At 35.5% G+C, this 14,276-nt stretch overlaps 1 protein-coding gene across 5 annotated transcripts in view; it reads right to left on the reverse strand.

The window, feature by feature from the left end:
* The window catches only part of CNTRL (centriolin), an 88,833-nt gene that overhangs the window by 56,331 nt on the left and 18,226 nt on the right, over positions 1-14,276 (reverse strand). For 4 of the 5 annotated variants that reach the window (XM_059141617.1, XM_059141615.1, XM_059141614.1 and 1 more), the window contains exons 4-9: positions 13,874-14,004; positions 12,347-12,488; positions 9,624-9,810; positions 5,278-5,471; positions 2,121-2,177; positions 136-255 (exon numbers count right to left, since the gene is read on the reverse strand). In XM_059141617.1, the coding sequence (XP_058997600.1) occupies positions 136-255; positions 2,121-2,177; positions 5,278-5,471; positions 9,624-9,810; positions 12,347-12,488; positions 13,874-14,004 (831 nt within the window). The remainder of the gene's footprint in view (positions 1-135; positions 256-2,120; positions 2,178-5,277; positions 5,472-9,623; positions 9,811-12,346; positions 12,489-13,873; positions 14,005-14,276) is intronic. The other variant, XM_059141616.1, reaches the window with a different exon arrangement.

The following is a 14,276-nucleotide window of genomic DNA, read 5'->3' on the forward strand; positions in this document are numbered from 1 at the left end:
TGGAGTGGTTATTGATAAAAGTCTCTTAAACATTTTCACCATCCGCCTTCCCCCACTCTACTCTCTGTTGGCTTTAACTTTGGATTACTAAAACGTTAAACTCTAAGTAAATAAAATAATAAAAGTTAAACTTACCTCTGATGGGTAATAATTTAGTGGTTCAAATTTGGCATCAATTTTATAAAAGGCCAATTCCTGTTCCATCTCATACTGTTTCTGACAGGCCCGTATTAGTTCCACAGTCTTCTGTTTTAGCTATAGGCCCAATTTGATATGAAACAACATACAGTGTCAGTAAGTTAGTATAATGGTACAATGGCATAGAAAGTTCTAATCATAACTAATAATTAGATTGTTTTAAAACCCCACAGCAAATAGCAGAACATTTACAGTATTTTATCTTCATTCTAAAGTATTGTAAAGAACGCAATATAAAATTATCACTTCATAAAAGATCACATAAAAGACCTTTGAAGTTTATATGCTGTCTCAGGATACAATAAATAAATATTTTAAAAAATCATTTAAATTCGCTTTACCCAAATATGAAAATAATTCTGTACCAATTATTTTTAAGTACTGTATTAAGTATTTGCTTCCTGATTTTTCAATACTGAACACTAATTTAACTTACTCTGCAAGTTAATGACAGCTTCAAATTATGGATAGAGATGATATATGAGATTAATCACAAAGGAATCACAAGAAGGATTAAGAAGTGTGGAAAAAAGAAATTGGCTTTAATTGTACTGTTCTTCCTGCAGTATCTCAGTGTTCTGAACATTATTCTTTGTATTAGAGGATAAAGGATGTGAATAAGGTCAATCAGATCCCAATATATAGCCTTAAATTTTTAATAAGTTAACTCTATAACAATTACAACTTTTTTATTTATTCTTAAAATTTTTGGAGCTAGAAGAAAATAGATCATCTGATTTAATTATTTGAATTACAAATAAAGAAACTGAGTCCTATTGGTAATTGTTTTGTCAAAAGCTACATATTAGACTAGTGGCAGAAGCTAAATATTTTATTAACTACCACTATCAGCCCCCTTCCTACTAATCTAATCCTGTGAGTTCATTTCAAAGGTCCACTAAGTGATTTTTGCCTTTTCTAAACTACAGCATCAGATAGTAGATACCAGACAAAAAACATGCAGAAATATTTCATCAATATGAAAATGCAAGCTGAAGAGAATAAAAAAATAAATAAACATGAACATTTTACAAGGCCCGGGAACTCAAAGTCGTGCACGATTTAGCTTACAGTCATCTCCTGATTATCCACCCAAGTAGAAATAATGCTAAGCTGGATGACAGGCAGTCTTGATCTCTTATCTCACTGAATCTTTACAACTACCCTATGAAATTATAAGAGCTGCACCAGGAGGTTAAATGACTTGGCCAATTTCACAGCTCATAGTGAAGAGGCAGAGTTCAATTACAAGTCTCCTGATTTCAAAATTAATACTCCATCTAATATACGATGCTGCCTTTGATGTCTTGCTGCAGGGTGTCCAGCACATTACCCATTTTGATGCTTTTACTGACTGCTTTTAAGTCCCTGAATCTCAAGAAAGCAACTCATAACCAACAGCATAAACTCATCTCAGGCTTTTCTTCCCAAAAATCATTGGCCCAAGTAGGGCCAAACAAAGGCAAATGTGACTGGAACCATGGATGATGTATGGACTGGCCTCTGAGGGCGAATAATATATACTCTGTGCATTTTAAAATTACCTTTGTGTCTTTTATAGTGCTAGACTTAGCATTTAGTAAGCATTTAATAAATGTCTGCTGAAGAAATCATAAATGAGAGCACATTAGGAGTCAAAGGACCTGGAAAGTAGGCTAGTTGCAGTATTAGCTGTGGATGATCAAGAGTTGACTGCAGTTAACACATTTACCAATAAGAAAAATGATACAAATTCTTTCCCTCACATTCAAATCCACTGTCCTATGTACACATCCATTAAAAAAATTACACATACACACACAAGCACATTTTTTGAGAAGGCAAGCCAGTTTCCAAACTTAAGATGTATGTAAACATATTAATACAAGTTATCATGCAAACTATGAAAAACATAGTGTGCAATTCAGCCCTGAAGGGACTACCTTTAAGGAAGAATAAAGAATCGGCAGAAAATGCTCTGCAAGAAACCAAGACAAGAGCTAAAAGGAGAAAAAAGCAAACAGAGACCATCACCTGGAGAACTTTGGAGAGTTAAGCTGTAGTAAAAGAAGCTGTTCTTGATTCACAACTTACCTTAGAAAGATAATGTTATTAGAACCTGTATCATTTTTATATGGACACACATTTTATCATCATTCTATGTTACAGATTTACCACCTTCCATTACTTTGCTTAATTCAATTCAAATTATTTTCATATTCATTACCTTATTTAGTCCTCACAACTCTGTGAGGCTGGCAGGACAGGTAAATCATCCTCATATTAAAAATAAGGAAACTGAAGAATAGGAGGTAAATAATTTGCAAAAGGACAAAGTAATATTAACATTGAAGTTAATTAACATTTGTTGGGGCAGGAAAGGGGGACTATAATAGTTTAAATGGCACCAGAAGTTTTACTTTAAGGTTACTACATTTCTTTTATAGGTAAATGACCTACGATGTGAAGCGTTACTTTATGAAACCAGAAAGCATTACATAACTGGGGATGATATCACCAAATATTCTGCAGAAGATAATGGAAAATATTTTTCAAATGCAGACTCTTAGAATAAGATCCAGAATTCTTTTTGAAACAAAGAATAGTCTTTTGGAATACTGAAAAAGCAGGTAAAACAACATGAATTTTAAAAAAATGAGGGGAGGGGATTGGGGTGATGGGGTAACTGGGTGATGGACATTAAGGATGAGCATTGGGTGTTATATAAGACTGGTGAATCCTTGAACTCTACCTCTGAAACTAATAATATACTATATGTTAATAGTATTTAAAATAAAAAATAGCCTGTTGATTAAAAAAAGAAAAAAGAAATTTAAAGAAGAAATACAAAATAGCTAGTAAACACATATGCGATACTCAAATAGCTAGTAAATACATATGGAATATTCAACTCTCCAGCAAATTTTTTAAAAAGTGAAATTAAAGCAATGAGATTCCACTTTTTTCCTATCCTATTTGTAAGTTCAAAATAATAATTTTCAGTGAGGAATTGGGCTCTTTCACTCACTGCTGTAGAAGTATAAAGCAGGCAAACACTTTTAATATTTGCCAAAATTTAAAATGCAAATTACCCAGTAATTCTATTTGTAGTGATTTCTTTAAAATTGTTATTTTTTAATAACCTCTACCCTCAACGTGGGGCCTGAACTCATGAACCTGAGACTGAGAGTCACATACTCTACTGACTAAGCCAGTGAAGCACCTCAAATTGTAGTGATTTAAACCAGGGAATTACTGTTATGAATGCATAAATACTTATTTACAAAGATTTTCTCTGTAGTATTGTTTCTAATAAAAAAAAGTGGAGGCAACCTAAATATTCATCAATAAGAATGGGTTAAATAAATTATTGCATATCCATATAATGGAACACAAAATAGACTTTGAAAGACATAAAAAAGGTGTGTGTGTGTGTGTACATGTGTGGGCATGTTTTTTTAACTTGGAGAGGTATGGTACATATACCGTTTTGTAAAAAAATAAGATGCAGCATTAAAAAATATAGTAAGGTTCCTTTTCATCACAAAATATTTAAAGGTATATATATTTAATTACATATACATTATATAACTACAAGCATATATTTAAGCATAGAAAACAAAAAGGATATATATCAACATCCAGGGAAGAGGGAAAGGGAAGAGTGAAACCTTTATTTTCTACTGTATACATTTGTGCTGTCTAAATTTGTTATGATAAATATATATTAACTTTGTATGTCAATAATGTTTTTAAATGGTTAATGATAAAAACAACAATGACATAAAGAAGAGCAGTGTCTTCTAACCAAAAATAGTTACTGAAAATAAACCCAGCAAAAACAATTGACAATTTATAAAACATTTATTCACAACAAAAACATAACAACATTATAAGTAGAAAAAAGAAAATTAGCAGCTATAATAATTTATAATTTGGGGATAGTGCAAAGTCAAAAGATGTGACATTTTGCCCAGATTTTCTTTTCTTCTTTTTCTTTCTCTTTTTAGGATTTTTTTATTTGATAGAGAGAGAAAGAGCACAAGCAGGGGGAGCAGGAGAGGGAGAAGCGGGCTCCCCGCTGAGCAGAGAGCCCCATGTAGGGCTCAATCTTAGGACCCTGTGATCACGACCTGAGCTGAAGGCACTCACTCAATGGACTGAGCCACCCAGGCATCCCGTGCTCAGGTTTTCAAGGAGTTAACTAACATATACCAGGGAGTCCGCACATAAAAAATATTACTTTATCTTAGTAATAAAAGATAGATTTTATATTATAAAAAAAGATCAGTAACTCAGGAAAATTTATTAAATGTTCACAAATATCAAGTAATACCATAGTAAGTATGTTTTTTATATTTGTATTTTATTCTTTCATTTTTTTAAAGTTTTACTTATGATTTATTTTTAAGTAGGCACCACATACAGCTCTATCTCATTTTAATAGCAACACAATTATTCTATCAGATGGATATCCACTGAGGGACATTTCAGCTATTTTTCATTATTTTACTAATATAAAAAATACTGTAGTGAATGACCATTGTATGTATGTGTATATATACAGATATATGTGTATATATGTAGATATATACAGTCTTGCTACAATTTCTATAAAATGCATTAGAAATGTATATCATATATAACTATTGTATATTAAATAAGTATATATATATCTAATATATAGAACATAGGATATATCCCTTTAATAAAATGTATAAAATAAAATTTGGACAATTTTGCCAATTTGCCTTCTAAGAGTTTTTGCCAATGTACAGTCTCACCAACAATGTTGTTAAAAATAAAATATAAACATCTAGGGGCAGTCTGACTAACTCTTCAGTCAGGGGGCTCCACTGTCCTCCTTTATTTTGGATACCGTATTTCACAATTTACTGCAGGCCAGGAGAGTATTCATCCTTTGGGGACCCATGTCACACAGTGCATGGTAAACTACAATTTGTAGAAACTTCTGCACAAATTTCTGTTAAATCACATCTTCCCCATTCTATGATCAAGAAGTTTTGTTTTTAGACCCAAGAAGAAAGAATTCTCTATTTCAAGAGAATATAGTCAAAGCAATGTAAAACACAGGCTTACCAATTCATTTTTTGTGTTTAGGTTACTCTCCATCTCCTCATAGCTCTGTTTTTGTAGCTTGGCCTCCTCTTTCAGTGATTTGTTCAATTTATCTTGACTTTTAATTTCCTCAAGGAACCTTGTCTGTTCGCTCCTCAGCTCTTCAATTTCCATTATCTTCTTCTCCAGATCTCTTTCCAGTCTTTCTATCTCATCTGCCAACACAAATTTAAAAATTTATTAATCGTTATATTTTTTTACTTGAAGAAAGGTAAGAATACTTCTCAAATAATTGTCTTAGAATAATAAAAGCACAATTCTACTTTGAAAATTATTCGGTATGGTTTTGGAGAAAAAAAGACAATCTTGACCTAGCAAGTGATTTATATCAAAAAGTAAGAAGGCATTATCATCTGGATAACAATTTTAAAAGATAACGCATTAGAGGGCACCTGGGTGGCTCAGTCGATTAAACATCTTGGTTTCAGCTTAGGTCGTGATTTCAGGGTTGTGAGATCTGGCCCAGTACCTGGCTCCACATTCAGTGAGGAGTCTACTTGAAGATTCTCTCCCTCTACATCCACCCCCCCCCACCACTCTCTAGCTCTCTCAAATAAATAAATAAATAAATAAATAAATAATTTTTTTAAAAAAAGATAACACTTTACTTCCAAGTATTTCATTCAATTAGGATGTTGGTAAATGAGGTTTTTCCCCAGGTCTCCTATTTAAAAACTTGCAATATTTTATCTTATCTGATAGTAATAATTACACTTAAAGGATGCTGCAAGGAGGTTTGCAAAATACTATGATTTTAAAAATCCTTCAGAGGCTCCCTACTATGGACAGGATAGCTTCCAAAACTTACATGAAGAACTTAACAAAGATATTCATGATTTGGTCCCAAACTCCCTTTCCGGCCTTATTTTTAAGTACACCCAAACGTAGCCTTTCTGAAGTGACTCCACTTCTTGAGATTTGTGATGTCTCTCCTCTTACCTGAAAGCTTTTTTTTTTTTTTTTAAGGTTTTATTTATTTTAGAGAGAGAGAGGGAAGGGCAGAGGGGAAGGGAAAAGGACTGGCAGACTCCCTGCTGAGCACAGAGCTAGTCCCGCGGCTCGATCTCACAACCCTAGATCACTACCCAAGCCAAAGCCAAGAGTCGGATGCAGCCTTTTTTTTCAAACCTCTGTCTGGAACTTTCTTCCTCTATCTCCTACTGGCCTATTTTGTACGATTCTGGTCTTAGTTTTGAAAAATATTTTGAGAGGCCTGCCCTGACTTTATGCTCTCCACAGGTGAGATGCTTCCCAGAAATGCTCTTAGGTTACCCTGTACTTCTTCTTTTTTATTTTTTTAAAAAGATTTTTATTAGATTTTTTTTTTTAATTTATTTGACAGAGAGAGATCACAAGCAGGCAGAGAGGCAAGCAGAGAGAGAGAGAAGGAAGCAGGCTCCCGGCTGAGCAGACAGCCCAATGCGGGGCTCGATCCCAGGACCCTGGGATCATGACCTGAGCCGAAGGCAGCGGCTTAACCCACTGAGCCACCCAGGCGCCCCTTTTAAAAAGATTTTATTTATTTATTTGACAGACTGAGATCACAAGTAGGCAGAGAGGTAGGCAGAGAGAGAGGAGGAGCAGTCTCCCCGCCGAGCAGAACCCGATGAGGGGCTCAATCCCAGGACCCTGGGATCATGACCTGAGCTGAAGGCAGAGGCTTTAACCACTGAGCCACCCAGGTCCCTCACCCTCTCCTTCTGCTGTGCCCTTCATCACACAATGAGTTATAAAATGTGATCAAATGGCTAGGCATCTGCCTTTCCCACTAAAGCTTTGTAAAAGCAGAAACTGCATCTGTCTGGCTCACTGCTGGATGCCAAGAGCCTTAAAGGCTTCTAATAAATATTCAGAGTCATAAATAATCCTAAGTAAATGAAACATTTCCCCCAAAAGTGTATTTATGAGGACTTTCCTTTGCATTATTTATATTTTTAAAGATTCCAAACATAAACTTTAGGGTAACAAATACTGACTTGGGGGGATCCAAACTAATAAAAATTTACCATATTTCTCAAGGATTGTATCAAACTGTTTTTGTAAACCAAAGTGGACTAACATCAATTTCAAATGGCTGGACCTACAGACACATTTCCCAATGCTCTAAAATAGCTATTTCATACTTTCTTCTTTCTCTTCAAATCTCCCATAGTCCTTCCATTTTCTTTCTCAGCTGACGACCTCATTTTTCACCGAGAAAAGAGACCCCACCCATAGGAACTTTCTCATTTTCGTACCACCAAAGCAACAAAACTTTGCATCTTTGCAGAGATGCACACATCTTTGCTCCCTCCTGAATTAGAGTCCCTCTTATCAAGAGACAATCTTTCCTCTTTTTCTCTGATGTCATCTTGTCTTTTCAAGGACCATAAGAATTGAGCCATACTGGTCTCTCCACTCCACCCTCAAATATGCTCTTCCTTTCTCTGGTTACTAGCTTTGAGGTTTACTACATTTGCTTCTGTCCATTTCCTGGTTTGGAAGCTACTGGTGAATTTTTTTATTTTAACTTAAACTCTTTTTTTTTTTTTTTTTAAAGATTTTATTTATTTGTCAGAGAGAGAGAGGGCAAGAGAGCGAGTACAGGCAGACAGAATGGCAGGCAGAGGCAGAGGGAGAAGCAGGCTCCCTGCTGAGCAAGGAGCCCGATGTGGGACTCGATCCCAGGATTCTGGGATCATGACCTGAGCCGAAGGCAGCTGCCCAACCAACTGAGCCACCCAGGCGTCCCTAACTTAAACTCTTTTTAAAAATCCATTTATTAGGTACTAGGAGAGAGAAATTGTGGGAGGAAATTTCAAACCTTCACCCAAATGTGTCCCTTCCATTCACTCTTGGATCATTTGTTCGAACCATTCCTTAACTGCATTGGTTAAGATAATTATGTATTGCCTATCTAAAGCACTTCTCTGTCCTCATCTTACTTTTTCTTTATTCTCTGCAACATTCAACCTAGCTGACCACTTCCTCTCATGAAATCTTCTTGGGGCTTTTACAACCCACTGTTTCCTGGGTTTCTGCTTACTCAGCCTCTCTTTCTCAGTCTCCTTAAATGGCTCACCTTGCTCTTCTCAACCTGACTGAGAAAGCCAATCAATTCCAGTGGGATTAAAAATCCCTGTTAGGCTGACAACCATCACATTTATAACTCTTTGAAATCCAGGCTCACATTTCTAACCCTCTTCTAGGTTGTCTCACAGACATTCAAACTCACCACTCTAAAGTCTCCCTTTTGTATACATAATATCACCAATCCAACCACTTACTCAAGCCAGAAGCCTGGGAATTACCCAATTCATTAGAAAGTATTGCTGGGCACCTGGGTGGCTCAGTGGGTTAAGCCGCTGCCTTCGGCTGATTCTACCTCCAAAACTGATCTATTCCACATCCACCATCTAAATTCAGGCCACCAACACTTCTAGCCTAGATTCCTGCAATAGCCTCTGGACAGGTCCCCTTATCTCCATTTGTCCTGCTCCAAATCATTCTCCATTCTGCACTAAAAAATAATCTTTAAAAAAACATTTTAATTCCAGTATACTTGACATGCAGTGTTCTATTAGTTTCAGGTGTACAATATAGTGATTGAATTCTATGCATTACTCAGTGCTCATCAGGCTAAGTTATGTACTCAAGATAATCTTCTTAATAAGAGATCATGTCCCACTGCTGCCTAAAAATTCCCAATAGTTTCCTACCTCACCTGAAATAAAACCCAAGCTACAAGTCCCTGTGTCATCTCTCCCTTCCCCCAGCTCTCTCAACTTTTTCTTGAGCTATCATCCAGTCATACTGAACCTTTACTTCCTTCATTTACCAGCAGCTTTCCAACCTCAAAGTGCAAGCTGGTTGTCTCTCTGAATGTCTTTCTTTACATGGCTAATCTTCTCCTACCTATGTCGTCAGCTTATATGTCACTTCTCAGAGAGTCATTTCTTTACACCACCTTTGCCCAAAGGGGGTTTTCTCCTCTGCTACTTTATCTGGATTTGCGTGCTTTTTGTCTTTCTTTTCCATTAAAATACAATCTACATTGAGGCCCATACCATATGTCTTGTTCACCATTGTGCCCTTAGTGCCAGATATAATGCTTGGTTCACAGTACATGCTCAATAAATATTTAATCCTTAATGATATTAATGTATAATTGTTGTATAATGATGCTTATGCTAATTTATTTATGGGGGTATTTTCCAAAAAAATTTTAATAGCATTATAAAGCTCAAACTTCAATATATTTTTCTAGATAACTTCTCAACATAAATTCCTCCCCCGCCCAAATTTAGTTTTTTTAAATGTCACTTTACCTAAACTGAATCTCTCAAAAGCTTCTTGTCTGTCCTGAGTAGTCACCGGCTGACCTTCCAAACTTTCTAATGAGCGAAGGTGAAAAATAGTAAACTGCATGTAATGAGGAAGGGTCACAATTGGATTTTCAAGAAGGATCAGAGATGTCAAATCTTGAAGTGGTTTCAGTTTGCTTACATCTTGGAGCTGAAATGATATATAACATTAGTATTAGTGTAATTTAGTTTTAAAATAATAAAACATACCTAAAGAAAATAATAATCAAGAAAATTGCTACCAACACGGCAAGGAACCTATTCATAGAACCTATTATCCAAAACTAGTGGTGTGAGGGGAGGAATGGAAAGTATTTGAGTATCTATAGTGTATCAGGGCAGTATTAGGCATTTTCCATATGCCATTTCATTTATGACTCCTCATAACAATCTATGATAGAAACAACATCTTAATTTTGTAGACAAAGATATTACGGTTAGAAGAAGTTAAATAACTTCCCCAAAGCTCAGTGCTTACAAATGAACAAAACAGGATTTGAATTCATCCATGTAACTTTAAACCTATTATTTATGCATTATACTGACTGAACACATCAAAAATATAAATGGCTATAAGAAAGATTTTGGAGAATCTTCAGATAACAGTTATAATTGATAGTTAAAAGAAATTAGTAAGGATACAGGATACTCACATTTTTTTAAAAAGATTTTATTTACTTATTTGTCAGACAGCAATCACAAGTAGGCAAAGAGGCAGGCAGAGGTGGGGGCGGGGGAAGCAGGCTCCCTGCTGAGCAGAGAGCCCGATGCAGGGCTCTATCCCAGGACCCTGAGATCATAAGCTGAGCTGAAGGCAGAGGCTTAACCCACTGAGCCACCCAGGTGTCCCCAGGATACTCACATTTCTAGAAGATTTTTATGTTTATACAAAGAGGAACTTTAAAAGGTTAAGAAATAGGGATGCCTGGGTGGCTCAGTCATTAAGCGTCTGACCTCAGCTCAGGTTATGATCCTAGGGTCCTGGGACGGAGCTCCATATCAGGATCCCTGCTCAGTGGGGAATCTTCCTCTTCCTCTCCCACTCCCCCTATTTGCATTCCCTCTCTCGCTATCAAATAAATAAAATCTTTTAAGAAATAATTAAGTAAAAATAAAAGGTTGAGAAATACTACTCCCAATACCCCGTATAAATAAATCTTTCACAAGTGAATGCATATCACTCTTACTGATGCCAATGTCAAATATAAATTGGGATGAGAAAGTCATGAAAAATTAGAAATGATTAATAAATATTTTTGAATGATTTTCCTGTTAAATAAATTAGTTAACACTGAGTACTATCTAACAATCGACTACTTGGAAGTATATTTACAGTAAATTTTAGATTCACGGCTACCTCTTTGCATCACAGCATACACCTCAAGAGCTCCAAGGTCATGCTATGCCACATGGTAGAGGGTTTGGCTCTGAGGCTCTTGGACTGTTGCAGTGAAATGGTACAGAATCACCTTACCAGACCTTTATAAAGATGAAATAAGAAAGCATAGACATTGCAACCTGCACAGTAATTAAACAAATGTTGTTCATCATTATTGGTTTCCACTGGTGAAGGTTTAAGGAGATATTTAGTGTTTTAAAGTTTTTAAAACATTTTCACATCTATCATTTTATCTGAGCCCCATAACACCCTCGCAAAGAAGGCAGGGTAGGGTTTGTTTTCTCCAATTTAAACAATGTGTTTTGGAGAGATAAAGGGCTTTTCCAAGGTCACAGAAGGCAGGTCTAGACCCATATTAGAAAGCACATCTTTTACTGTCTTCTCTATGACTGATGTTCTTTAAGTATGTTTTCTTCAATTTTAATATAGATTAAGTAAATTAATGTTTTTATTCACCAAATACTTATTAAACACCTAATATATAAATAGAAGAAAATAATAAATTATACTCCAAAGGAAAGCATACACGATTACTAGATTATGCAAGCCATGATAACAAAGTTGCTCCATAATAAAGAGCTAGGGATTAAACCTGACACTGACAATAACTCTTAAAACACCTGACACTATAATTAAGCTTAATTCATAAGTTTGAAAAAATAAAAAAATAAAAAAAGAGCTCGGTTTCTGGCATTCAGTGACCTGGACTCTGGCACAAGTTGTGTGACTTGGGTAAGAGACCTAACCTGAAAATGGGCAAAAGACGGTACTACCTAACTGATAGTATTAAAAAAATAATCCCTTTACTGCCTCTCTAAGTAAAGTTTTCTGAGGCTCAAATGAAATGATAGATGCAAAAATCCTAAGAGATCAACTCTCAGTTACCATGGAACCAGGCAAAAACAGAAATCCCTACATTTAATTACCCTAGAGTCCTAGGTTATGCCTAAATTTGATGTCTGGTCAAAGGACCAAGAAACTTCAAAGAAGAAATCTCTCTTGGAAAAAAAAAAAGATTTTATTTATTTATTTGACAGAGAGAGAGAGAGAGAGAGCATAAGCAGGGTGAGCAGCAGAGGGAGAGGAAGATAGTGGCTCCCCACTGAGCAGAGAACTCAATGTGGGGCTTGATCCTAGGATCAAGACCTGGGCCGAAGACAGATGCTTAACTGACCGAGCCAACCAAGTGTCCCAAGAAATCTCATTTTTCAAAAACTTATATTTTAATATTTTTTCAACAAGTCTAAAAATTTGGAAAAAAAAATTCTTGCTACTTTGAATAACTTACCGATGATATCTTGTTGCCTTTCAGATTGAGGACTCGCAAAGATTTTAACTTCTTCCCTAACCATACTGGGATACGTTCAATTTCATTTCCTGCAAGGTTTAGCTTTTGCAGATTATACATATTTTCTATGCCTTCAATTTTGCTGGAAACCAAAGGATAAAATCAAATTTAGTAAATACAATGGTAGAGTTCCTCAACTGTTTGCTTAAGAATAATAGCCTTGGTTTTTATGTGGGGTTACTTTCGTAATTATAATTTGTTAACCTTTTTTATAAATGAGAACCAAACAAAAGTGGCTAAACAGAAATTGACCAGAACAGCTAAGCTGCCAACTTTTCATTACTGGGTCTAGGAATCCTACCTATCTTACTATCAGACTTTAGGATCCCACAACACAGAAAAGGAGAGTCTATCCATGGCATTACCACTACGCACAAGGAGCAGTACTAGCGGACAGCCAGGGGAGAACTGAACCACTCAACAGTACATTTTCCTATGGTGTACACAGCCCTGTACAAGAGATATCCTTATTACCCTAAGTCATCACCAAAAGATTAGCTATGACACAGCAGGGTATGTCTGCCATTTGAACTGATGGACTCTCTAGAACACTATATTTATGAACATAAATATTTTAGTTAGAATATTTAAATCAATAAAACATTTATCATTCATATTGATGAATTTTCACTGATAAGATATTTTCCCAATTTAATTGATTACAATTTAATTATCATTTTAAGTCCCTGGTAAATTTTCTATGGACAAATATTTCCAAACTTCTTTATTTTTATTTTACTGAAATTATTTTTATCAGGATTAATCTTTTATACAAATTTCACATTAAGGATTTGATTTCGTTTTTTCCCCTCTTTCATTTTCTGCCATATTAGAGCTTCTGCCACTGTTAGCGGTTTTGTTTTGTTGGCTACAATATCTTCCAAGTCTAAGGTGGGGGAAGTATACAGGTATAAAGATTTTTAATATTTGATAATTGCATCATTTTGTTTTTAATAAGTGTTCTATGTGTGGTTTTTGCTACTGTCAGTTTTATTATGTTTATTTCTCAAGTAATACATATTATGAAATGGAAGCATAACTGAGTATATTATAGCAATAAACAAAGAACATCAGGATAAACACATAGGATCAAAATACATTGAAATATCTTTAAGATCAAAATGACAGGGTTAAAACACTGCTTCATGTCAACTTTCTTAATGGAATAAGGCAGTGAGTGGATCAAAGACTCTATCTGTGAAAAGTTCCTGTCAAAATGGAATTAAAGTAAAATTTGGTGTTCGTGTATCTCCTTCTTTGATAATGCTGGAAAGATATTATATTGTACTTCAGCAGTGCCAAAACATGAAAGCAGTTATCACATGTGAAGGGCTAGACTAGCACTGAATGAGGATCCAAGTGCCTGCTGTTTCAAAGAACTCTTGCAATTCAGTAATGTGGGCAACATCGACCTACCTCTTCAACAAAGACACCACTGCAATGCTACCTAAAGAAGCACTTACTTACCAGATTTTGTTATATGATAAGTTGAGTTCACGTAATTTTGACAGCTTGTCCAATTTCTCAATCTTCCCTATTAGATTATAGCTGAGATTCAGTACTTCCAGTTTAACGCATTTTTCCAAATTTTCAATATACTAATTGGAAACAAATGAATAAATACTTTATATGACAGGCACCTTAACATAAAGTACGTGTATTTATGTGCATCAGGGGCTGTTTTGATCAGTCACCAGAGAATAATAAATGCTTCCTGCTCTCCTGGACAATCCCTTGCTACAGCTTCCTTCACCCAGGAATAGAAGCTCTCCTTGCCCCTCAGTGGACAACACTTCCTATGTATCAATAAAATCAAGATGATCCAACAAGTCCACGTCAACTTTTCTAAGCCTCTCCCACCTCTCCTTGA

The sequence above is a fragment of the Mustela lutreola genome, chromosome 12 (genome assembly GCF_030435805.1).
Source record: "Mustela lutreola isolate mMusLut2 chromosome 12, mMusLut2.pri, whole genome shotgun sequence".
In the NCBI taxonomy this organism is placed as follows: domain Eukaryota; kingdom Metazoa; phylum Chordata; class Mammalia; order Carnivora; family Mustelidae; genus Mustela; species Mustela lutreola.